Source organism: Amia ocellicauda, chromosome 6 (assembly GCF_036373705.1).
Source record: "Amia ocellicauda isolate fAmiCal2 chromosome 6, fAmiCal2.hap1, whole genome shotgun sequence".
Lineage (NCBI taxonomy): Eukaryota > Metazoa > Chordata > Actinopteri > Amiiformes > Amiidae > Amia > Amia ocellicauda.
The window spans coordinates 11,926,082-11,952,338 of NC_089855.1; the positions used below are offsets into that span (position 1 = coordinate 11,926,082).

A 26,257-nucleotide genomic window follows, 5' to 3' on the forward strand; every position below is an offset into this window, starting at 1 on the left:
CCAGGAAGACCCTACATACGCGAGTCAGACATCGTTTGAAAGTTACTGGTCTCTGGTTTCTATATTTTATTATTTATATTTTGATAAACTTATTTGATACATTTTTTTTTATAATGACCTGAAAATAATGGGGCGGAGTATAAAGGGTTAATTTACACGTCAACAGATGTTAATTAGTATGCCTTTTTAGTATCAAAAATAGAACCGGATGTTAATTAGAATGCATTTCTGATATCACAAATACAATTTCTGATATCACAAATACAATTTCTAATATCAAAATACATTTGTTGAGATCAACAATTGGCAGTTAATTATTGATATCACCAACTGTATTCTTGATATCAACAATGCATACTAATTAACATCTGGTTAAGGATTAAATGTCACAATGGCATGCCATAGGAATTCGGTTGAAACAATAGCATTCACTTTGTAGATTAGAGACAGAGGTACTTAATACAGTTGTCCTATATAAAATATGTCACATGGCATTCATGTTAATAGAGTAAGCTGCCACACTAGTCATTGCTACTGGTACAAGTTCAAATAACAACCATAAATATGTGAATTTATATATACTTTAGATGGCATTCAAATGAATCTAGGAGGACAAAGTTTTCTTCCTGGCACTGCTCTGCTTGGTCTCGGTAGATACCTGCTCTTTCCAATTTGTCATGGCACAAGACAAATCACCATCGCTTTTCCTCCCTCCTTAGTAGGGTTGCCATTCATATCTTCTGGCATATTAATATGTGTTTGTAGCAGAAGATAAGACTGCTAATGTAAGTAGTATATCAATTTAAGAATTGATAATATAGGACATCAGGGGAACAGATTTGAATATCAAATGGCGGAGATAACTGTCAAGTAGAAAACTTCTTGAAATCAGGCACCATTCAAAGTTTTCAAAAGCCTAATTTGTGAGGTTGTTCTAAGGGGAGGCCAGGATTTAACAATTATATTAGGCAATAATATCTGTATTCACATCTTACAACTATTTTATGGTTGATTTTTTTCATTGAACAAGAACATGCACTTGTCATCCATCAGTGGATGGAGTAGATTCTGTGATTGAGTTTTCATTTGCTGCTTATTAGACTGACAATTTTATGAAAGCCTCTTGATAGGGAGAAATTTTACTCCCTCAACAGATAGGCGGACAAGGAATACTCAGGACCTGATTTAACTGAAATAATACCAAAATAGTTTATTCAGCTACAACCAAGCGCTCTGGAGATGGCCAGTGGGGAAGACGCATCTAAAGTTTTTCTAAAGAACATACTATCATATACAAGATGACTCCCTTTGGCTGCTGGGCAACTAGATGACGTCAATGAGGTACCCTAAACTTGATCACAGACATCTCCTGTGTCTTCTGTTCTCTCTATGGCCTTGGATGATTTTTTTTTTCTAAAAATCAGCTACACAGACTACTGCACCTGTCCTCTCTGAAGCAATACACAAACCTTAAATTCATACATGAGTTACACAATCTTGCTGCAACAATGGTGCGAATATAATATATTTGGCATTCAGACAGGGCACTGTTGCACATCACCTCTCATTAGCGGTTAAGAACAAAGACCATCAGAGAATTACTCACAACACAGTATCTGCTCCAAATTTCACTGACTTTCAGATTTTCATTCTGAAGAGGAGCATGAATTTTCCTTTTATTCCCTTGCCTGATTATCACGGGTATGATTTTCAATTAAAAATGTATCATTTTTGAGAAGACATGTACATTTGTTTTAAACAACCTTATTTTGTTTTGCCCGCAAAACTGCAGTTTACACACCTTTTAAGCCAATGAAATGATTAGTTTGTGGAGCCTTGTCCATCAAAAAGAAAGAACAAATACTGCAAGGTTCATTTCAAGGGCATTTCTTAATTCAATCATCACCAATGAGCCATACCTTCAACATGATGCCAAGAATGGTTTTAATCAAATCGTGAGATCCCTTTGAACCAGTGTCCTAATGCTACTAGGGGTAAAGATTCCATGGTGGCTGATTTCTAAGCAATATTAAACCATACAGAGGTCCAGATTGAATTGTTGAAGAATGGTGATTGTCGAGAAGGAATAGAAGGGCATGCGTCTCTTTCCTCACACATTTTATCTGCACCAGCCTTCTGCAAGTTCCAGTGACTTCCATCAACATTTAAACCAGCTGCATTGTGAAATTGTAATTGCAAATTGTACACAAATGTGCAGTGAATGACCTACCATGAAAAGGATGTAATTGGTTTACGTTAGTTGATTTTCATTAATCATTAAATGTATTTATTCCTGAGCCCTTATATTACTAATATGCTTTGATGTAGTGCTTCCTAAAGCACCATTTATATCATATTTGTACACCACCTAGGACTATGAGATAAATGGTTTTAAATGCATAGCCTTCCAAGTAAGGTATTCTAGTGCATGTATGAATGTTATTGCATACAGAATCATTGTTCTTTGTCTGTCTTCTGCATTAGACCGCTAGATCCTAGATCAAACAGTCTAATGCAGTAGACAAAGAAAATGTCCATGTTCACTCTCAAATTGCCATATTTAGCCTGGACTATTGTGATTTTTTATTTTAAGGGATTAAATTAAAACAATCAGGAAAGAGGAGACAAAGCTGTGCTGGGCTTCTGGTAAAAACCTGTCAGCAGAGGGTGAAAAATGGGGCCAGGAAATGACTTATATATAAAATGAGTTGGGGCATTTTTTCAGTTTTACATTGCATGTAATATGCTCCACTATGGATAAAAAGAAATGTCTGTCATATATCCTGCAGTTTGCAGTTATGAACTTGAATTTTACACAGCAATTTTCTTTTCTTCTTCTTTTAGCCTGGAGGGAAGAGTCTCTCGCTTAAAAGAAGCCTTCATTCTGAAACTTAACGAAGCTTTAGACATTACATCTATTGACCCTTAACAATGCATCCATATTGCTGCAAGGATCATGATATAGCATATACTTGAAAATACCTTATTTTTCATGGAAATTATCTCTCAGACCATCTTCGTTGCAGTAATTCCCAATTAATGAATACAAACTACGTGTACAAATAAGTAGGCACCTATACTTTTTACACTTAATTTGCATTAATTCTCATGCACATCACAAAGTGTTTACAGTTTATGCAGATAATGTAACATTATATAGACATTGGATAACCCTGTGCAATTCAGTTCAAACATGAAACAGAAAAGTTCAATTTTGGGCTCATTAACTACTACTATGAATAATAATAATACTAATAATAATACTAATAATAATAATAATAATAATAATAATAATAATAATAATAATATACAGGATTGTATATGGCAAATGTTGCTTTTGACTTCACTAGAAATACTTTTTTTTCCAGCGTGTCGTCCAACTTGAACAATATTTGTCCTTTGAATACAGCCTCAGAGCTGCAGAGCTGCTCTTGGGCACTCCTGACTTTACCCTGTTTGAATCACACCCAAAAAAAAACAAAATGCAGAATGCTCTCGGATCTGCAGCAGGCTGGATGAAATACGAAAATTAAGTTACCTCAGGAAATGATGGCAAGAATGCCTTCTGTGAATGGACCTCTTAGCATTCAATAATCATAATAATTGTAATTATAAATGATAATTAACCACAGCAATTTCCAGCAGCCTCTAATGTGCCAGCTACTCACTACACTGCAGACAAGGATAGAGGAGTGATATATTACTTACCCAATGAATGTACATGGGACAATTTAGGAATCAATTTGGGACAATTTAGGAGTTAATCTGAGAACAACAGAAAAGCATTGGGAAGAGGTCCACCTGCTGGCCCAACAGCACAACTTCCCAGAGCAACCAGAGTTTCCTTGCATACGTCACATTAATGTACTGATCAGTTCACCTTAATTAGTCAATAAAAAAATGTACAAATGTTGAACAAACTTTGTATTGTTATGTATTTAACATGACCTTCAAATATTCTGCACAGTTTTGACCTCCAACTATGAAAGTAAACTATTCAATATATTTCCATCTGAAATCTGTTGCAGCTTGGGAATGAAATATGACAGATTCAATTAAAGTCTTATCTTCTGCTACAAACACACATTAATATGCCAGATATAGATTGCATGAATGTGACCCCAAACAGTACATCTATTTTTTTTTCTCTCTCCAGGATTTGAAATGTACCATCATTAAACAAAGAGCCATAATCTGTTCTCCAGAGCGGAATTATCAATCAATACACAGACACATGCCACTGTTTTTTAAAATTAAAATGGAGATTTCATGCTTTGAAATACCTTGAACTCAATTACTGAAATGTGTAAATAATCCCATTAAAGGCGAAGCCAGGAATGCTGATTTACTTACTCAACTGCAAGCAACACCAACACTAGCTTTTTGATTCAGATCCTAATTAGTGCTACCTCAGGTTACTCTGTATAAATATGAAGGTATATACAAAGATATATACACTCACCTAAAGGATTATTAGGAACACCATACTAATACTGTGTTTGACCCCCTTTCGCCTTCAGAACTGCCTTAATTCTACGTGGCATTGATTCAACAAGGTGCTGAAAGCATTCTTTAGAAATCTTGGCCCATATTGATAGGATAGCATCTTGCAGTTGATGGAGATTTGTGGGATGCACATCCAGGGCACGAAGCTCCCGTTCCACCACATCCCAAAGATGCTCTATTGGGTTGAGATCTGGTGACTGTGGGGGACAGTTTAGTACAGTGAACTCATTGTCATGTTCAAGAAACCAATTTGAAATGATTCGACCTTTGTGACATGGTGCATTATCCTGCTAGAAGTAGCCATCAGAGGATGGGTACATGGTGGTCATAAAGGGATGGACATGGTCAGAAACAATGCTCAGGTAGGCCGTGGCATTTAAACGATGCCCAATTGGCACTAAGGGGCCTAAAGTGTGCCAAGAAAACATCCCCCACACCATTACACCACCACCACCAGCCTGCACAGTGGTAACAAGTCATGATGGATCCATGTTCTCATTCCGTTTATGCCAAATTCTGACTCTACCATCTGAATGTCTCAACAGAAATCGAGACTCATCAGACCAGGCAACATTTTTCCAGGCTTCAACTGTCCAATTTTGGTGAGCTTGTGCAAATTGTAGCCTCTTTTTCCTATTTGTAGTGGAGATGAGTGGTACCCGGTGGGGTCTTCTGCTGTTGTAGCCCATCCGCCTCAAGGTTGTACGTGCTGTGGCTTCACAAATGCTTTGCTGCATATCTCGGTTGTAACGAGTGGTTATTTCAGTCAAAGTTGCTCTTCTATCAGCTTGAATCAGTCGGCCCATTCTCCTCTGACCTCTAGCATCAACAAGGCATTTTCGCCCACAGGACTGCCGCATACTGGATGTTTTTCCCTTTTCACACCATTCTTTGTAAACCCTAGAAATGGTTGTGCGTGAAAATCCCAGTAACCGAGCAGATTGTGAAATACTCCGACCGGCCCGTCTGGCACCAACAACCATGCCATGCTCAGAATTGCTTAAATCACCTTTCTTTCCCATTCAGACATTCAGTTTGGAGTTCAGGAGATTATCTTGACCAGGACCACACCCCTAAATGCATTGAAGCAACTGCCATGTGATTGGTTGGTTAGATAATTGCATTAATGAGAAATTGAACAGGTGTTCCTAATAATCCTTTAGGTGAGTGTATAAACAACTAAAACAAAAATGTAATTGAATGAGATGATGAATGAACTTAAAACTTTTATCTTCCAAGTTATTTAAAGTGAAGTACAAAGTCTGATACCTTACGCTTTCACGAACATTTAAGAAGCGTACATGATACGATTTACATTAAACAGATTAAGATTTATACCCTATAATGCTTGTCCTTTAGATTTGAACTGGTGTCCATCTGTAGGAGTAATGTAAAGCAATAAGTGGAATGGACCATGACATGATGTCTACGCAGACCTGCCAACCCTGGACTTTTTTTTTTTTTGAGTAGTCAACCAGAAAACAATATATTATGCATATACTTCAGATAAAAGACAATATTTAATGAATAAATAAGGTGAACAGCAGCACAGTCAATTAATAATACCTAAAATAATAGTGCACTTTTAGTTCTAGCTAACCTTGCTATGACGTGCATGGCTGCAAGAAGGCATCACACACACATTAGTTTTGTTTCCAACACTCAGACATGAGAGTGGATGAAGATGAAAAAATGTGAAAGTCTGAAGAGGAGCACCAAAGGCGCTAAAACCTAGGCCAGGGGTATAGGGGCTGCCATGGACCTTTGGGGTCCACGGGGGAAGCCCTGGTTGCCAATTTCATGAGTGTATCTGGCACTAGAATTATATAAAATAAGCAGGGAACCTAAATCAATAATCAGCCCCAGAGCTTCATTCTGCGGTTGGTGTTTTTATATTCAGTATTTGTGATACCGTAATTACTTGTGTAAAAAGGAGTATGTTCTATGTTCAGTATTCTACTACTCCATGTATACGTGTAATTACGGTATATTCGGTTTCCTAGGATCTTGCGCACTGTGGTTGTTTTGAGGGAGAGACAAAGCGGTTACCATGCTGAGAACGTGTAATATGTAGAGACAAATTGTGATTTAACAGGTGATTGTAATGAAATCATCTCTTAGCTCTCTAATAACTTATTTACAGATAATATAAGTGTTTGCAGTTTACTCGAATTGTCACGATGGTTTCAAGTAGAGACGCCTCTGCATCAACATCTCGACTTACACGGTATCGACTTATGTCGCCAGTCTTGGAATAATTTCGGAGGATGAATGTGCATGAAATTCACTCTCTGCATTGCTGTAACTGTCCCTATGGTGCTACTCATGGACCAGTCCACACATACACTAGGGATGTAATGGTATACAGTATGTTGCTGAACAGTTCGGTTTGCCCCCTACAGTTCAATACGCACACGTGAACTGCGGAATTATTATACGCCTGTAATTTTCCTATAATTTCCAAAACGTACTTATTGCACTGCATGATACACGCACGTTGTACATTCAGATCCACAGAACCGGATGCGCAGCTTGTGAACAGGCAGGCAACTTCTTGGGGATCCAGTCCGTTAGGGGGCTCCTGAGGACTGACAAACTTCACAGCAATCCACAGCAATGTCTCAAAATGTGGCAACCGCAGTGACCACAACCCCCTCTCCTTTAAACAACCTATGGACGATTTGCAATGACATCTCAGTTGGATCATGACCATGGCGAGCGCTAGCGAGACAGAGAGAAGCAAATTTGAAGAGGCTCCTCCATCTTTCAAATCCACTGTGTGGGAACATTTTGGATTCAGCATTCAATACAATGATGAGGGTAAGAAGACTATAAACAAACATAGTACAGTCTGCAAGCATTGCTTTGTCACTGTCAGCTACTCGAGTGGAAACATTTCTAATATGTGTCATTTACGTCACCATCACCTGGCCGTATCCCTTGCAGGTGTAGTTGGAGCAAGGAGAGTCCACTCGTTAGCAAAAACACAACAATCTCTCACTTCTGCCTTCCAAAAACAATTTGCAACAAATTCAGAAAAACAAAGCAATTCCGAAAGCAGTGGGAGTATTCATAGCCAAAGATTTGCAGCCCTATTCGGTGGTTACTTATTCGGGATTTTGTCACCTGATGAAAAAAATTGAACTGCGTTGCAAAATCCCCTCCCGCACACATTTCAGCAGCAACGCAATTCCCAAACTCCATTAAACATCACAGAGAAAAACTGAAAATGAATTGACACAGGCACCCTATCTTGCTCTCTCCACTGATAGTTGGACCTCCAGAGCAACTCAAAGCTAACTCACTGTGACGGTTCACTATGTATTGGATTGGGAGCTGAAGAGCTACGTGTTGCAAACTCGTCCCCTGTATGAGAGTCATACAAGTGCATACATAGCCCTAGAATTAATGAATGCTGTGACTGAGTGAATGCCATCTGTGACGCTGATGAGATTGGGCCCCACATTGGATGTTTTGCATGCATCCTGAACCTCGCAGCCAAGAGGGCAGTCTCTCTCAAGGCAGTGTCCTGCCTCCTAGGGAAGGTCAGAATAGTGGTGACTTTTTCACAATAGCACCACCGCTCACCAAGTTTTGACAGTCAAGCAAGAGATGCTAAATATACTAAAGGACAAATTAATCCATGATGTCACAACCCGTTGGAATACCACACATGACATGCTGGAACGTTATGTGGAACAGCAACAGGCCATCTACTCTGCTGTATTGGACAAGGCTGTGAAGTAGTCAGTCAAAGACATAGCCATGCTGAATGATAGTGAACTGAAGCTGGCAGAAGAACTCATTCAGCTACTCAACCCCCTGAAAACAATGACAACTCTCATGAGCAGTGAAACACGTCCCACCTCATCAATGATTCTCCCTCTAAAGACAATGATTCTCAAATCAGTGGCACCAGGTTCTGAGGACAGTGTAACCACCAGGGAGGCCAAGGCAGCCATCACTCAGGACTTGGAGAGACGATACACAGACCTGGATCTTCTAGACTACCTTCACAGAGCTACAGCCCTTGATTCAAGGTTTAAATCCTTGCCAGCCTGCTGTGACAGAGTCTACAAGGATCTCAAGAAATTATGGAGCATGAACATTAGGTATTTAATCTATTTTTAAATGATTTTTCATTATATTGTTTTTTTAATTATCATGTGCATTAAAATGTGATTAGATGTTTTTTTGATGAGATATGTGTCACACGTGAAGAAAAACATTGAGAAATGTTTTATTTCACGTGTAAGGAACATACATTCAGCCAAGACAGTTAGTGCTTGACTTGCATCCCAGTACACAGCTCTGCATCGGACCAGCATACTTTGATGTCAAAATACGTGCATGCTATGCAAAAAAAGTACAGGTTGGCAGGTCTGTCTTTGGATACACAGAAACCGTAGGAAAATAACCCTTCTGTAAGATCCAAATAGCTTGATTTTCAGTCAAGAGAAGAAAGCTTCAACACTATATTAATTAATAAACTGTTTTAAGAAATTCAAAAAATTTGACGGAGCATGTTACTCAGTATTTCTAACAGATAGGTTGTGGCTTTTTAATCAGATTTCCTTAGGCTATTTTAAATAGATCCAGTTTAAAGGAGATGAAAGCAGGAATGTTCCAAGTCAAATCTGACAGGTTAAAAACTTTCCCTTGATCTTCAGCTCTGTGTTGCCCTCCGGCTGCAAGGTATATAACACTGCGGAGACGAATGAAACCTCCAAGGTTTTCCTCTGACACTTTGTTCTTTATTACATGTTTTTTTTCCCCTCAAACCCTGCACCCTAGGTATGCTGCATTTATTTGTTGGATAACTCTGATTTTCCCCATAGGCAAAACCCAGAGAAAATCACGAATCATCACTTACGATAGCAATCACATTCTGCTTCTGCATTAGCTTTTTTTTTTTTTAAACACACACAAGTAATTCCCTCTGGAAAACAATGCACTGTCACTGACATACTTTAAGCATAGCACGATTCTGATCAATGTTGATTAAATTTTAAAAATAATATATAACACTTGAACTAAATGCACAAAGGTTTATTTTTTTATTGAATATCTTCCTGCTGATTTGGTTATAAATGCAAACTAACAGCAAAGACATCAAGGCAATGTATATATTTTCCAGTCTTATTTAAGAATGTCAATATGAAAAGTAATTCCTTCCATACAGTTCATAAAGACTGTCTTTAGGAACCACATACTTCAGGTTGTTCAAGTATTAGCAGCATGATTAAATAACCAGAGGATTACATTAGATCTTTGATTAGATCTCTTTGATTAAAAGGGAACTGAACTCAAAGTAACAATGTGGGATTTTTATATGGAACATAAAATTACAAAGTGGTAAACTGCTGTTTTGAAAATGATTACATGTTGTTCCTATATTCTGGGAAAAAACAAAGTTGTATGCAAATTATATAGACAGAGGGGTGAAAAAACAAACAAAACAGCCCCCAAAAAACATGATAATTTAGAAGAGCTTCAGCCACTGCCACCATTTTGGCTACAGGCCAGTAGTATTAATAGACCCCAAAGAGTTTAACTACTAGAGTTATTTCTCTAGAGTGCATTAAATCACCGACATCACACACAGCATTAAAATAGCATTTTTAAGAGCATTAGACTTTCTTGCATTAATTAATCTCACACTTTAAAACACATATTCCCTGAGTGCCTCCAGTTGGGGCCAGCTATGTCATACTGCTGTCAATGGAATAAAATGTGCTCATAAGCGATTAGGGGGAACGCTTGTGTGTCACAGAGTGTGAAGTGTAAAAGGTTTAGTATTTACTAACCACTTTCCTTGACACATTTATTAAAATAAATCTATATTTGAAGGCATTGTGTACAGGGATAATAGCTTTATAGACTGTAGGACGCAGACCCCCCCTTGGCCTGAGTGACTCTTGCAGTGAGATGCACAGGCCCTTGCCACAAAATACCATCAATATTGGCAGTATACTTTTAACCAAAATGTCACAGCATCTACAGACTGTCCTTCATAAAATAAACTATGGCCCTTGAGAAAATCCCCCACAGTCGAACTGCAATCTCTGCAGTGAACGATCAGGGCAATGTGCTATGGATGGAAGTGTTATCAATGCTGTTACCACACTTAAGGCTGTTGCATTGAAGAGCATTGGGGACTCATCACACCACAAAATGTTCTAATGTCCTGTTCTTTGCCTCCCTTTTGATGGTGTCAAGTCTGCTGGGACCATGTCTATCCTTCCACATGTATGATGAATGGATTGCTGCCATAAAATCCTTGGGCTTGCAATCCCATATGTGTAGTGGACACACTTCAGGGTACAGTGATGTGATCGTGATCAAGCACTTCCCACTATCGAACAAACACAGTCTCTCTCTTTCCCTAGATATTGAGGACATCTCCAGAAATATACATTTGTGTCCAGTGAACTGGCAATTCATTAAATGACTTCTGTCCCAGTTACCTTGCCTCTGCTGTATAGTCACAGTGCACATTAATAAAGACATATTTTAAAATATGAATGTTCACATAAAATCTCAAACCAAACTGTCTCTTACCTGACATACTGGAATGCTCTGGTCTGAGTTCCTGGCCCATACACCTAAAATAAGAATACATCAAAAACATAAAAATCTAAACAGTACAGAATTTCTTTCACTTTGTTAAAACAAATTGAAACATAATACTTAAAATGATATGACAACCATTAGTAACTTTACATTTTTTTTTTTTTTAAATGAACGTCTTCCTTGATGATTGATTTCATTTACTTCTTAAAAATCAACTGGACGGCATTTAATGGCTGGTAGTCAGAAGCATTCTTTCACATTCCTTGGTACAGGCCTACTCTTAGCCTTGATTCTGAAGTAGCTTTAATCCCTCAGGGAAACCCATTGCATATATGTAGAAAAAGTGTTTTTTTCATTTTCAGAAAATGAATTTCATCCAAACAGTGGCATAAAACATTTAGGGATATTCCTCATAAATAAATAACTAAACTAACAATTATATATATATATATATATATATATATATATATATATATATATTACAATTTAACAGACAAATTTCACAGTTTGGATAATGAACAGCCACAGTCATTAAAAGTGTTTGCTTGTCATGCACTGAAAACGGCTAATAAAAGTGAATAATCTCTTTGGACATCATTTTTCAAATATTTCAACACCATTCCACATGTCAAGAGCACTAACAGAATATGCTCCAGGGAGGTTTAAATGCAAAAACAGCAGCCAAAATCAGGACTGCCTGGTAAACCCTTTCCTATTCTGTCCATCGATTAATCTCCAGAAAAACATCTTGGGTTTCTTAAGAGATTAAACAAGCAAATATCTCCTTCTACATCCCTATACATAATGTATGTCAGTGCCTCGAAACACAAAGTATTGGAAACCAATGAGCTTTTTACAGTTCACTAGGATGATACCTACTGTGAGAGGTTCCCCTTGGAGTGCTTGCAGAATGAAGTTGCTCACCACACGGCCATCGTTCATGTGCATCCGAGAACCAAATGTGTTAAATATCCTGGCCACCCTGACCTCCACTCCTTCCTATTGGGGCAGAAGTCAGATAGCATTTCATTTGTCAGATGTATCCAGCATACAGACCTGTGTATTCATAGAAAACCTTTACATTCCTCTTGTTAATGCTCCAGTAAAAGGGCTTGTATAATTCAGAAATACACCATCATTTGGTCAAGCTTTTGCCAAGGTCATCTGGGCCTTTATATATACAAATGCTTCCTATTATTACTTTTAGTAAGAACAACTCAAATACTCACAGGAATCCAATTTATTAAAATAAAGCTTATCCTTGACCCCCTCTGCAGTTTTAGACTTTTAGAAAACTAACCACCGTTCTGTGAAAGGTTTTCTGCACTGGAGTTCAAGTATTAACTTTTAGATCATGATAATTATGTACAGAATGAACATGTGTATGAATAACTCAAGAGGAGTAGACCCATTATGCGCATGATTCTTGCTTTTGGCATTAGTGCACTGGCATTCTCAGTAATTGAAGGATTTTAAATTCTTCTATTAATGTATCACAATTTTTGAATAGCCCCAAGTTATGTAAGGTTACCTGACTGAATAAAATCATAGTATTCAACTGTTCAGCTCATTTTGTAGTTTAAATGAAAAGCATGTCTAAGGAAATGCCTAGAGCTCCTAACTTAGGGAGTTATCTTCCAGTTTGTAATATTGAAGAATAAGCCTTTTTAAGGCCACAGCTTTTGTTTTTTTATTTAACAAGCACCTTAAATATGAAATCATAAAATTGTATGGATCAAATTAAATGGGCTAAATAATATTTTTAGAACTGAATATTTTTAAATAAGCTGGCTTTACATTAGTTTCCCTTAAATACTTCTGTGTTACACCAAACTTTTGAAATATTGGTTTCATTCTCCCTAACACACATGAAAGACACTAGAATAACTAGACTTACAAGTCGCCCTGGATAAGTATGTCTGCTAATAAATAAATAATACTACTACATTCAATATGTGCTACAAATAGCAGAAACAGCAACAGGTCTTTATTTTCTTCTACATAAGGATCAGAAAGCTCTGACCCATCTCATGTATGTTCATGAAAATGGTGATTTTAAAATAAATAATTTAGAAAATCATACAGTGTTGATACCTGCAAGAGAAAGATTTTAAATGATCCCTATCCTCTTCAGCCAAGCACAAACCCTAAATTCTAAATCAACCTCACCCCTAAACAACAGCTGCAGTGAAACATGACAGAGCTTTACTGCTAATCCTATTAAATTCGATGTAATGGTCCTAATCCTCTTTCAACTGGAACTAATTTGTACTGTAGTATAATTATTTTATCATTTGCATTTTAAAATGTGTTTCGCTCTTAAAGGCAATAATCTGACTGGGATATGAACACGAAAATGAGACTGAACATTTCCTTTTTAAAACCCTTTGAATTGCTGAGCAATGCAATCTAATGACAATAATGATGCAGGAGGCTTATAGCTCTCTATCCCACAAAAGTTTAGAAAGCTTCATTAGAAGAATTAAGACACTAAATATGTACAAATATATGTAGTCTACATACACACAGACATATATATTTTTTCATACATATATGAAAATGTGTAATTAATTAAATGAAACCGTACAGTTGTCTCCACTGGGAGAGTATAACACAGTTGCCTTTGGCTTGGAAATAGTCAAGAGTTGAGATGCTTCTAACAATTGCTTCTTTGGCTGTTTGTATGTTTGTAATTTTCCATTTATACGGTTTTAATGAAATTAAAGGAAGCACATTCAAATATTTCAAACAGCAAAATAAGAATAAATTAAGCTTTTCATTGGCACCAAATCCTAATCAGCCTTTTCCATGTGTGGGTCATATTCCAAACATGAAGAATGCAGAAAACAAGGAAGCCCTGGAGAGGGAAATGCAACAGTGCAATGCAGATCATAGATCCTGTGATTACTCATCAGATGGATGACCAATAATGTTGAGATGATGTCCATTGGAATGAATGCATAAGATGTTAAGCATTTTGAAGATTGAAGGATGATTAAATCATTTGGAAGACCAGTGCCAGCAACACCTATTGATCTTGATGTTTTTATTTTTAAGGCACTCCTTAATTAGCACCACAGAGATCTTAACTGACACTGCACTTTAGCATCCAGGCCCTGGACATTGTAAAGAGAACTCCTTCAAGTCCAAACTGGTGGGCTATAGTTTTAACCACAGACGTCCATAGCTTAGTGTGAATATTCTTTGACTTTTATAAGGTGCCTGTTTTAAATTACAATCATACAATATATGATAGTGTAGTGTTGTCAACCCACCACCACCCATTTAACATGTTTAAAGCTCAATCAATACATGTTGGTATTTGTCAATCTGCGTCGAAAATAATACTGTAAAATCAAGACAATCAAACTTGCTCTACTGTCGATCTGCACCAGAACAGACTGAAGCCTTCAAGGAAAGTATGATAACATGTTGTGAAATGCAACGCACTGATCTACAGAAATGAGACTGCGATAACTGGACTGACTGACACCATGCTGTGATAGTGGTCCACTCTTTTTGCCAGTTACAAATAGACATGTGGATAGGAGGGTATGATTTGATAGGCAAGAAATGTACATGAAAGAAATTATAGAAACCATAATTAGGGATGTATTTGAAAACCCTGCAGACTTGACAGGATTGATAGGGATTTTTTTTTTACAAAAATTACTGAAGCACATTGAAGAAATACTTCATACTAATTACACAGATGTAGCACGTTAAAAGTGACTGCATACAGAATGTGTAGCTGTCAAAGCAGACATAAAACCTTGATGCTATGGGGTGTAAGTATTCCTGTTAGATTGAATTAATTACATTGCATAATTAAAATATTTAGTTTAATATCTAATAATATCTACATGTAATTATGTTGATGTCTTCCCAGTCAATTTCGATGTTTGAGGAAGATACTTAGCGTTTGATATAAAAATTACAAATTCTCAGTTAATTTTTGGAAATAAATAATGTTGAAATAGTTTATTTTAATGTAATTAGTGGGTAAATCAGAAAGAATCCTGCCTAATGTAAAAACCATCAAGAACTCGCAGGACATTTCACTACCTGACATCACTAACTGTAATAAGATGCATTTTACCAGTACTCAAATTTGTGAGAGAATTGCTAATATTCCTGTTCATAGTTTTCTTAAAGTGATATTACATAAAAATGCTTTTTTGTATGGTTTGCGCCATTTGACATTTTGAGAAATGCATTTTCCGGACAAAAGTTTTTTTTTTTTTAAATAGAGTACATTTAACATAACACTGTTTCACAACTTTTAATAATTTAAAAGCAATTTAACATACAATTATGCCAAACTATTTGATTAAGAAATTTACTGAGTAAAATAACCTTTTTACTACAAATTTGTTATCAGCATATACACTCACCTAAAGGATTATTAGGAACACCATACTAATACTGTGTTTGACCCCCTTTCGCCTTCAGAACTGCCTTAATTCTACGTGGCATTGATTCAACAAGGTGCTGAAAGCATTCTTTAGAAATGTTGGCCCATATTGATAGGATAGCATCTTGCAGTTGATGGAGATTTGTGGGATGCACATCCAGGGCACGAAGCTCCCGTTCCACCACATCCCAAAGATGCTCTATTGGGTTGAGATCTGGTGACTGTGGGGGCCAGTTTAGTACAGTGAACTCATTGTCATGTTCAAGAAACCAATTTGAAATGATTCGACCTTTGTGACATGGTGCATTATCCTGCTGGAAGTAGCCATCAGAGGATGGGTACATGGTGGTCATAAAGGGATGGACATGGTCAGAAACAATGCTCAGGTAGGCCGTGGCATTTAAACGATGCCCAATTGGCACTAAGGGGCCTAAAGTGTGCCAAGAAAACATCCCCCACACCATTACACCACCACCACCAGCCTGCACAGTGGTAACAAGGCATGATGGATCCATGTTCTCATTCTGTTTACGCCAAATTCTGACTCTACCATCTGAATGTCTCAACAGAAATCGAGACTCATCAGACCAGGCAACATTTTTCCAGTCTTCAACTGTCCAATTTTGGTGAGCTTGTGCAAATTGTAGCCTCTTTTTCCTATCTGTAGTGGAGATGAGTGGTACCCGGTGGGGTCTTCTGCTGTTGTAGCCCATCCGCCTCAAGGTTGTACGTGTTGTGGCTTCACAAATGCTTTGCTGCATATCTCGGTTGTAACGAGTGGTTATTTCAGTCAAAGTTGCTCTTCTATCAGCTTGAATCAGTCGGCCCATTCTCCTCTGACCTCTAGCATCAACAAGGCATTTTCGCCCACAGGACTGCCGCATACTGGATGTTTTTCCCTTTTCACACCATTCTTTGTAAACCCTAGAAATGGTTGTGCGTGAAAATCCCAGTAACTGAGCAGATTGTGAAATACTCAGACCGGCCCGTCTGACACCAACAACCATGCCACGCTCAAAATTGCTTAAATCACCTTTCTTTCCCATTCAGACATTCAGTTTGGAGTTCAGGAGATTGTCTTGACCAGGACCACACCCCTAAATGCATTGAAGCAACTGCCATGTGATTGGTTGGTTAGATAATTGCATTAATGAGAAATTGAACAGGTGTTCCTAATAATCCTTTAGGTGAGTGTATGTTCAGACAGTTGCACCACCTGATGTTTTGGGGCTTTGTAACACCAAAACTCAAAAAATGTATCATATTTAAATAAAAAGAAATTGATTCCATATAAAGTAGATATCATAGAAAAATGTTATACATTACATGTATTTCTTAAAAAAATGTTGAGGAAAATAATGGCTTCGGACACAAAAAAAATGCACGTCATGTCATTGACCCATATATTGTTTTTGATAACTAAATTGTTCTGAATGTGTGCTTTGCTCCTTTGACTCTTAATACTTAATAAAATAACATAAAACACACTACAGTAATCTTTTCTTTGAGGCAATATCCACCAACTTCTCCTTGCTAAATGACCACTTCACCCTAAAGTTTTTGTTTTTTCACTCTTATTAAGCTAATTTCCTAATATTCGTATGTTACCGAAAACTTACATTTTCTCAAAGTTTCAATGTTAATGCACTAGCAAACAACCCCCAAACCTTCAAATTTGGCTTTTGCAAAAACAAGGTGTAACTAGTATAATTTGCCTAACACCTAAATAATATCCACAGACTTTATTCTGAATTGTGTAATTACATTTCAGAGCCAAACTGAAAAACCTGACAGTATTGTATTCCAATTGAGTTAACTCAGCAGAAACGCAACCAAAACAGGAACGGAAACGTACGTGTACTGGGCCCCCGACACTAAGAGTAATTTAATCACTAAAGTTCACTTCAGTTCAAAATGTAGCTACATTAATCAAAATAATTTAACCCAAATATAACCTTAATAAAATGTATACAAGAAAGGTTCAAACATTATCATAGATCCAATTCAAAGCCATATTTTTTTGGTCAAAGGCTTACAGACCATTTGTTTTATTATTATTATTATTATAATCTGACATATGATGAAAGACTTACTAGTTCCAAATTGAGATAAGGAACCTTTTAACACATACGTGAAAATGACAACGGGATGACAATGCAAATAACACTTTGTTTTGAAGTATGGTCAACACCACTTGAGTTTGAGGATGTACTTAATTTTGTTAATTGGAAGAGTTAATTTTTTTAAGTGAGAAATGTGAAAGCTCGTTATTTTATTTTGACAATACGTTAATGTAATGTCTCATTTTATGTAGGGAGTGCATTTTCACTGTCGGTTGAATTTGGAAAAACAGATTAAAAACAAATAAAGCATAATAAAGCATCGAGTTGTCTCATTCATCGAAAGGGCTGACTCTTAAAAAACATTTTTCTAAATTGAACTCAGTTTCACAGCTTATGCAAATAAAAGCCATTTATTATTTTGAGCTAGATTAGTCATTTTGATAATGGCAAAAATATTACAGCATCTTGATGTTCTGAAAAAGTGTTTTTGTTTGTTTTGTCACAATGTACTAAAGAAAATGTAATTTTCATATAAATATCACTGAAATCACTATGGACATTTATTTTCATTCCATTAAGATTATTCAAGAGAAAACGATAATAGAAATATAATCAAAATGTTAAACGGGGCAATCATTTTGACCACGCTCTGCATTAAAATGCATTTTGTCCCCCCATTCATTTTGAAGTGTCTACGGTTATTTTTCGCCATTGAAGACCAAGTGAACATATGATGGCACAAAGTTTCACAGTTTCAGTCTACAGTTTAAAGTTTTCAGAGACCAAAGGAACTGGAGACCAATAAGAGGCAGACCTACAATTTGCTGATTAAAAAAAAAAAAAAAAAATCAACAGTGATTGTGAAAATATTGCATCTTTACCGAGTAGGCACCTGATTCACTCAACTGGTAAGAAGATCCTGTGATATGTCCTTATCTTTCCCAGACCTCTATGAGCTTGATTGTAATTAACCCTTTTCTGCATTTTCATCAATCAACATTTGAAACGTAAGCTCCCACCTGTTTCATGTAGGCATAGCACATGGTTTCTGCCACGCGTTTCCCCTCGTCATAGCAAGCCCGAGGGCCAATGGGATTGACGTGGCCCCAGTAATCCTCGCTCTGAGGATGCACTTCTGGATCTGTGAAGAAACAACAATGTAGTTTTCTTTTAATTTAGAAGTCTCACATATATTGCCACAGAACTGCTATCTTAGGCACATTTACACATGCCAAGTGATTCCTGTGTGGATTCTAATTAATCACTCTGTGCCCACATATTAGGGGGTAAAAGAGGTGCATTGGCTCCTAAAAGGAGTTATTCAGCAACCCACCTGTCTCCAATATTTACAACATGCTAAATGGCACATGGCTAAAGATTAGTCTAATTGGGAGTACAGGAGCTGGAATTGAATTGGTAGTAACATTCAATAGTTTTTCATCTCCATTTGTCAATACACTCAGATTGATGCTTATATTGATCAAGGCTTGTCAAACAACTAAAACAAGATAAGGATGACCACAGGTGAGAGACCCATTATAGAACCGTGACCACAGCAGGCCTATATGTCTTTTAATACATGGTAAAAACCTATGGGTACAGTGGTCCCTCGGAAAATAACGTGCAATGAAGACCTTTATCTGGCTTCTTTGAGCAGACATTTATCATATTTCCAGTATTGATCACTAGGATACACAGACAGGCTATATGAATGGAACATACATGAGTGGAACTGAGGAGATTGGGAAGGGATTTGAACTCCTGAACGGTATCAAAAAAGAAAAAAAATATAAAGGGCATCTTTAATGAACAATGAAATGAAGACTGGAGGTCACATTAAAAAAAAAAAAAAAAAAACAGGTGCACAACTATTAATCCATGTTGTTTAAACTCACTTTCTGGATTGTTTGATAATAGCTGGTACATTTTATCGTTACTGGCAAAAATGTTTTTCAACAGAATATGTTGTCATTGTGTAGCTATGGTGATTTAATATGTACTGTGTAATCAAGACACTCAATGTTGCTCCAAACGTGAATTTCTGTATGCAGGTTAATTAAGATAATGTATTTACAAGAATGTATTGATAATCACTTGCTTTGAAGTTGGAACAGAATGAAAGGATGATGATGGAATCAACATCTATAGATAGCCTAACAACACTTCAAGATGACATAAAAAGGACCTGTAATCTCTGCTTGAAATAATGAGGTATGAATCTAAAATTCCTCCCCCTTGTTCCCTAGCATAGTTTCCTGAGTTCAATATAATTCAAATAATGAAGGTGCTGAATGATCAATTGACTTATTTCACACACCATTACATATACCATACGATTAGTGGTGAACAGCCTTCATATAGATTGGCACTATGACATATCAGATAAGTGTTTAGAATCAAACACAGCCTAGACCAAACATACAGAGGATGATAAAAAGAGGAATCGTATTTCTTACCACCATAGACCTCGGACGTTGATGCCAGTAGAAGACGAGCTCCAACCCTTTTAGCTAAACCTGTAAAAGATTAGTAAAAAATTACCTTAAAATCATTAATGAAGAGAGCAGAATATACAGGTCACTATTTTAGGATTTTTATTTGGGCCCATTATAAACAACACCATGTGTACCATTTTCTGCAATTAGAGAATACTATTATTGTTGGCATGTCACTTTTAAGGGAAAACATTTCAAGTACACAGAAGTACATGAAGATTTATTAAATGATTAAAAAAACCTTTTTCAATATTGTTTTATGCTTCAAAATTGTATGTTTATAGTTATAGATATAGTTGATATACATTTGATGGTCAAAATATAACAATAAATTATAAAATGTTTATTTAGCAAAAGGACAAAGAAACTGATGTATGCTGTTGGCATAACTCAACAACTGTTATTTTTCAGTCTTTTACATTTAGATTCACTGTGAAAATGTGAAAACAATGCTGATAACCACGCAGGATTTCATTTTAACCCGAGCAGACCTAAGAAAGGTTTGTTTAGTTCACTTTTCTCATTAGTCTTACTAAAACAGAAATATAACTTTTTTTTTTAACACTGCACTGAAAAAATGAACTTACCCAGCATGTTTAACGTTCCAATGGTGTTGGTCTTCAGTGTCTTTATTGGGTTATACATATAGTTGGGTGGAGATGCAGGAGAAGCCAGATGATATATCTGATCCACTGAGTCAAAAAGAAAACAACAACAAAGGAACATGTCCAATCAAAATCAAGATTAGTTTAAAAAATATTACACATTATAATTAGTAGTACTATATAATAATAATAATATTAACATTTTGTTCTGTTTTTTTTCTTGATCATTACTTTACTTTCAAATCTTTCATTAATGTCTGATATGCGGTCTGTTGTTAGGAAGTATGTGCATTAGGTTCCTTGTGGTCTATGTTTATAGGGAATTCCATGCTCGTCTCTCCCTCTTCCATCCTGTAAGCAGGTATACAGAAAAAGAAAGTTCTAGATTCATATCGCACTGGAATTTCCAAACATCCTAATGGAATTCAAAGGCTTGCACTTACTAATGAATTATAAACACAGTTAATGTACCTCTGATCCACAAGCCAAGAGGAGACAGTCTCTCTCTCTCTCAATGAACACATTGTTAAGAGTCACCATTTTGCACAACTGGTAGCATCTTGCCTATTATTTGGTTTCATCAGAGTAATAACATGCTCTAATGTTATAGTGCATACAGCTTAAACTTTCGAATTTGTTTCAGCCTTTCTATTAAGTGAAATGCAACAAGCATTATTTGTATGTATTAAACCATTTATACCATTACTTGCGAGAATAGGTCTTGCACAAGCTGTTTCAACAATCAAACCATTCTTACCTTAACCAAGTATAATCTATATTTTCAAATACAAACGTTTTTAGTGACATCAGTGTGTTGGGTTTGCATATTGTGATCTGTCACCCGACAAAATGATCAGTATGATCAAAATGATTTCATAAAAATGCCAAAGGTATGACCTTGATATGTTCTTGAGAAACATTTATATAAATGAATTGTTACTTAATCATACACTCTTAGTTGTATTTAATTCAGTCTGCCCAAATGGCTCCATTATCATAATGATTATTATATAATCCAGCATATATATATTTTTTAATTGAAAAGGTTGATTAAATTATTAATGCATTTCATTTGGTAAAATACAAAAAGTACAATATAAGAATACTAGAAGTCATTTTATCTAAATATGATTGTTGGGAGATCAGCCTGAAACAATTTGCTTTTGTTCTGAAAACTGGTAAGGACACTTAATTATTTCATAACCTGACGTTTCTAAAAAGGAGACAGTGGCTACTGCTAATTAACATTCTTACATTACACCAACATTAAATGAAATAATTAGTCATGATCTAATTTATGAACTAGACAATTTAAATTGCTGTCCAGTCATTACAAAAGCATTGTGCTTGTCAAGGGAAGTTGTCAAGGGAAAGAAATTACATGCATTATAAGTAGTAATAGGAAAATAGATTTTAAATAATAGGACACTGTATGAAGGCATATGCAATTTGAATTAGGACTTATGATAGATAAATGTGGTTTACAATTCTATATTTTAGTATGTAACGAAAAAGAGAAATTTGCTTTATATTTTATTATTGCCCATCTTTCATCTGTTCCATGGTCTGACAAATCTTTGACTAAATTAATCTCTTGCAAAATGTCTTGCCAGCTGATTTTCATTGTCTCACATTCAGACTAAAAATATTATTAATGCTGCTTAATTGTTACAAAAACAATATATATTTAGATTGTACGTCTATAAAATTGCATTTATGAATGATAAATCAGCAAAGGCTTCCACTTGTCACGCAGGGAGATGGCCAAGGACACAATCCACTCTGCCACATTATATTCGCTATTCTCAAAAAACAAAAGAACTTGATTGCAAGTTTAACAGAGAAGGATTATGATTCAAGGGTAACAATCACCTATACTTTATTTTTTTATGTTGCAATGAAATGGCAATAAATCAAAACAAATTAAAGTACAGAAATCCTCCCATCAGGTTTTTTTTTACATAGTATATATCGTCCTTTGTCTCATGAATATATTTATACTTTAATATAAGTTACAATCACTTACCTTCATAATTCATCATTGTCCACATGCAAAACAGTTTGACCCTGTACATATACAGTACTGTGCAAATGTTTTTCTTCTGTTCACTCACTTTGCATTTTGTTAATTGATAAATATAATCTATTCACATGTCCATTTTTGAAAGCATTCTTACTTTACAGCATTTTTTCACACCTGCCTAAAACTTTTGCACAGTACTGTATATATATATATATATATATATATATATATATATATATATATATATATATATATTGCACACTATGAGGATATGTGGCAAAACTGTGAAAGATGACAGGACTGGTGATTTTCGCATATAAAAATCAAGTACAGACAGCACTGCGTTGCTACAGAGGACGCACTTTGAGGTTTCGAAAGCAATATCCAAGACTTTAACCTTGAATGTCTTCACCTTGAACTACTAAAGTGTGGCATGATGTCTTTAATGAAATCAGTGCCTTGAATTCAATACCCATGTTGACAGGAGCTAATGCCATTCACACAACTCTGCAAAATTGGTTACATTTCTTCACATAGATGAGATTCACTATGAGTAAATTATTCATTCTTTTTGTTTCAAATGATCTTAAGTGGATTGTGCTCACCTTCAATATACAGGGGTTCTACTACGTCATGATTGATGAGCTCAAAGTTCTCATGGCCGATCCAGTGTTCCACGTTCCTTTTCCTCCCTGTGAAGAAATTGTCTACCACTGTCACTTCATGGCCAGCCATCATTAATTTATCAGTCAGATGTGACCCCACAAAGCCAGCGCCTCCTGTGATCTGCAAATGAACAAATAAATTGTATTTATATACTGTTTACTGTAAACAGTTGAGACATGACATATTTGTGTGTAATGTTATATTTCAGGATTAGCTCTGTCAGTTAGCTCTGTCAAAGTCAAAAAATGAACACTTACCAGAATCCTTTTGCGATCCTTTTCTGATAGGAACTTTACTGGAGGATACTTCTGTGTGAAACTGAAAAACATATTGAAGAACATTTTATTAAGTTATTTGGATTAAATGTAAATATAATATGAATTAATTAATTTGAGATTTAAATCGTTGTTTCTTTGCTGCTTGAGTTGTTTGCTCTTGTTGTTCGTCTCTGAAGCTTGTTCACTAAATATGTTTACAACATACACCGCCCTGTCCTAACAACAAAATAAATAAAGTTTTTACATTGCTTGTGAATGCTGATAAGCAAACTAGCTACATTCAAAGAGTTTTGGCTGTACCTGCCTGCATTAAAGCTTTAATTACCATTTTTAATCCACATCTGTTTTCAGAAACATACCTGTTAGTGTGCCATCACATAATTCCTTGATTGAAAACGTTCCTGAAAGCCATTGTCATTATTTGAGTTGTTTTTAAAACTACTCATCTAACAAGATCTGCTCTCAATTCATATTTGCAGTGGAAGAATTCTGTGACAGCACACAACAGACATCATAAGACATATCCCTGAGCCTTTACCCCCTTGATACAATTGGCATGGCATCTAAGAGCCATTTCTTAGCCCACAGCCTATTTCAAGTGTAAAAAGTTACAAAACCTCCTTTTTCCTCCTAAGAGATCTGAAGGCCCACTTTCTTGTTTCCCAACTCTATCGTATCTCCCAGAGGGCGGTGCTTGTAGACCAGGTCAGACCTTACAGGGGTAGTAACCTTTAAAGGTCAGAGGCAGTCCTCGCAGAGTCTTAAACATCTACTAAATTAATATGATCAAATACTTCTTCCTCAAAAGCAAAAATATAGAAGACCAATTAAGGCAGATTTTGATTAAAGTAACCAGCAGAGAACTATCCTCTATCCCCAATTTAGTCATATGTAAATATGGACTTTTTTCCCCACTCCATAATCTGGAGCTCAAAATTTTATGATTTAGAAATTAGGATGCGATTACTGCTCAAAGTGTTGTTTTACCATGATGAGAAAAAAGGTATTATTTCTCATATTGGATTCCAGCAGGACATTTAAAAGCTAAATTAAGCGATTCAAACTGTATCTCAGAAATGTATGCAGTGATGGTGTTTTTATAATATAGGCTAGTCTTCTATTTTGTATTAGCAAAGAAAAAAAATACCTGACTTCCAAATCTCGAATTTTTTCCCGGAGAGGGGCAACAACCTGAAACAGAAGACGAAAATTACTTTAGTTTAATAACCTGTTACATTTCACAAGAGCCCTCTCTCTTTATATAATGATGAGCACCATTAAACACACTGGGACCAATTTTGCACTGCCAGCAAACTCCCCATGTATTTATGTTTGCCAAGAGTTTGCAAGCCTAGAAGAAAAAAAAAATCAATTTTGTGTGAGTACATACAGCAATAAAATAAAAATAAAATGATATTAAAGTTATTCTAGAGTAGGACTGATCAGTCTTGTTCTTGGAGAGCCGCAGTGTCTTCTTGTTGGTGTTATACTACTTCCAACCATTAACAATTTATCCAATTGAATGATCTATCTTTCTTCAATATTCTAAATTGAACATGTGCTCAAGGTATTCAGTCATTGATGGCTTAGAAAAAACCTTTTAAAACCTTTAAAACTTGCAGGACTGTGGCTTCCAGGAACAGCCTCCACTTTCTTAGAAGCTAGCTCATTATCCTGTCTTCTTACGATACGTATGCACTGCATATGCTGAAATAGAAGGCTATTTCCTTGAGCAGCATGGTCAAAATAATCTGGTTTCATGTTGTTATTATTATTTATCTATTGGCAGATGCCCTTATCCAGGGCGACTTACAAAATATAAGCGCAATACAAAATACAGTGCAGTTCAAGGCATAAAACATTACAAATTACAATTTACATATTACATGACAAATTCCAATTTATACAAGTGTATACAATATATGAGGTCTTGCATCCTGGATTGTAAAAGCCAAATGCAGACAAGATGTTAGGTCACAGTCAAGGGCCAAGGGAAAAGGAGCATAGGGGAAAACAAAATAACAATACGAGTACTAGTAACACAAGGCAAGTAGTATTACAAGACATTGCATATATATGTTGGGATGCATATCACGCTACTGCCCTAGATGACACAGTTCAAACAATATTACTTCAACTCAAAGCAAAGGATAATGAGATGCAGTTTCACAAGGCTGAAGCAGCTGATCACATAACACTTGTCACTCTTGACTTTTGCTGACCAGCATAAGCGGAATCTAATGATGCATTTGTCCACAGGTGGGACTGACTATCAGGTATTCTGCAGCTTTTCAATGTATTGTAAAATTAAGCGTTTGAAGAAGGTTCAGAAAGAAGAAGAAAAAAAAAAAGTTCAGAGCAGCATGTTGAGTACATAACCTTAACCTTTTCTGCTCCACTGTCCTCTCTGACATGTGAAGACATTATACACTGATTAGCTATTATAAATCAACTACAAAATAAGTTTGCAAATGATTAACTATTCAATACAAAGCACATACTGAGGAGCACTAAAAACAGTCCAGATCTAGGAAAACAGACTAATCTCAGGATTTAAAGGTATGTAACGGGCAGGTCAAAAGAACAGAATCATATTAGTTAACAACAAAGTGGACTTCAGAAAGATTCAACTGA

The 26,257-nt window shown here is 36.1% G+C and overlaps 1 protein-coding gene across 1 annotated transcript in view; it reads right to left on the minus strand.

The window, feature by feature from the left end:
- Positions 1–26,257, minus strand: part of uxs1 (UDP-glucuronate decarboxylase 1) — a 51,633-nt gene that overhangs the window by 13,342 nt on the left and 12,034 nt on the right. Inside the window, exons 4-11 of the mRNA XM_066706151.1 lie at positions 24,771–24,814; positions 23,603–23,663; positions 23,285–23,465; positions 20,639–20,743; positions 20,013–20,072; positions 18,576–18,697; positions 11,959–12,078; positions 11,068–11,111 (exon numbers count right to left, since the gene is read on the minus strand). Of these exons, the coding sequence (XP_066562248.1) occupies positions 11,068–11,111; positions 11,959–12,078; positions 18,576–18,697; positions 20,013–20,072; positions 20,639–20,743; positions 23,285–23,465; positions 23,603–23,663; positions 24,771–24,814 (737 nt within the window). The remainder of the gene's footprint in view (positions 1–11,067; positions 11,112–11,958; positions 12,079–18,575; positions 18,698–20,012; positions 20,073–20,638; positions 20,744–23,284; positions 23,466–23,602; positions 23,664–24,770; positions 24,815–26,257) is intronic.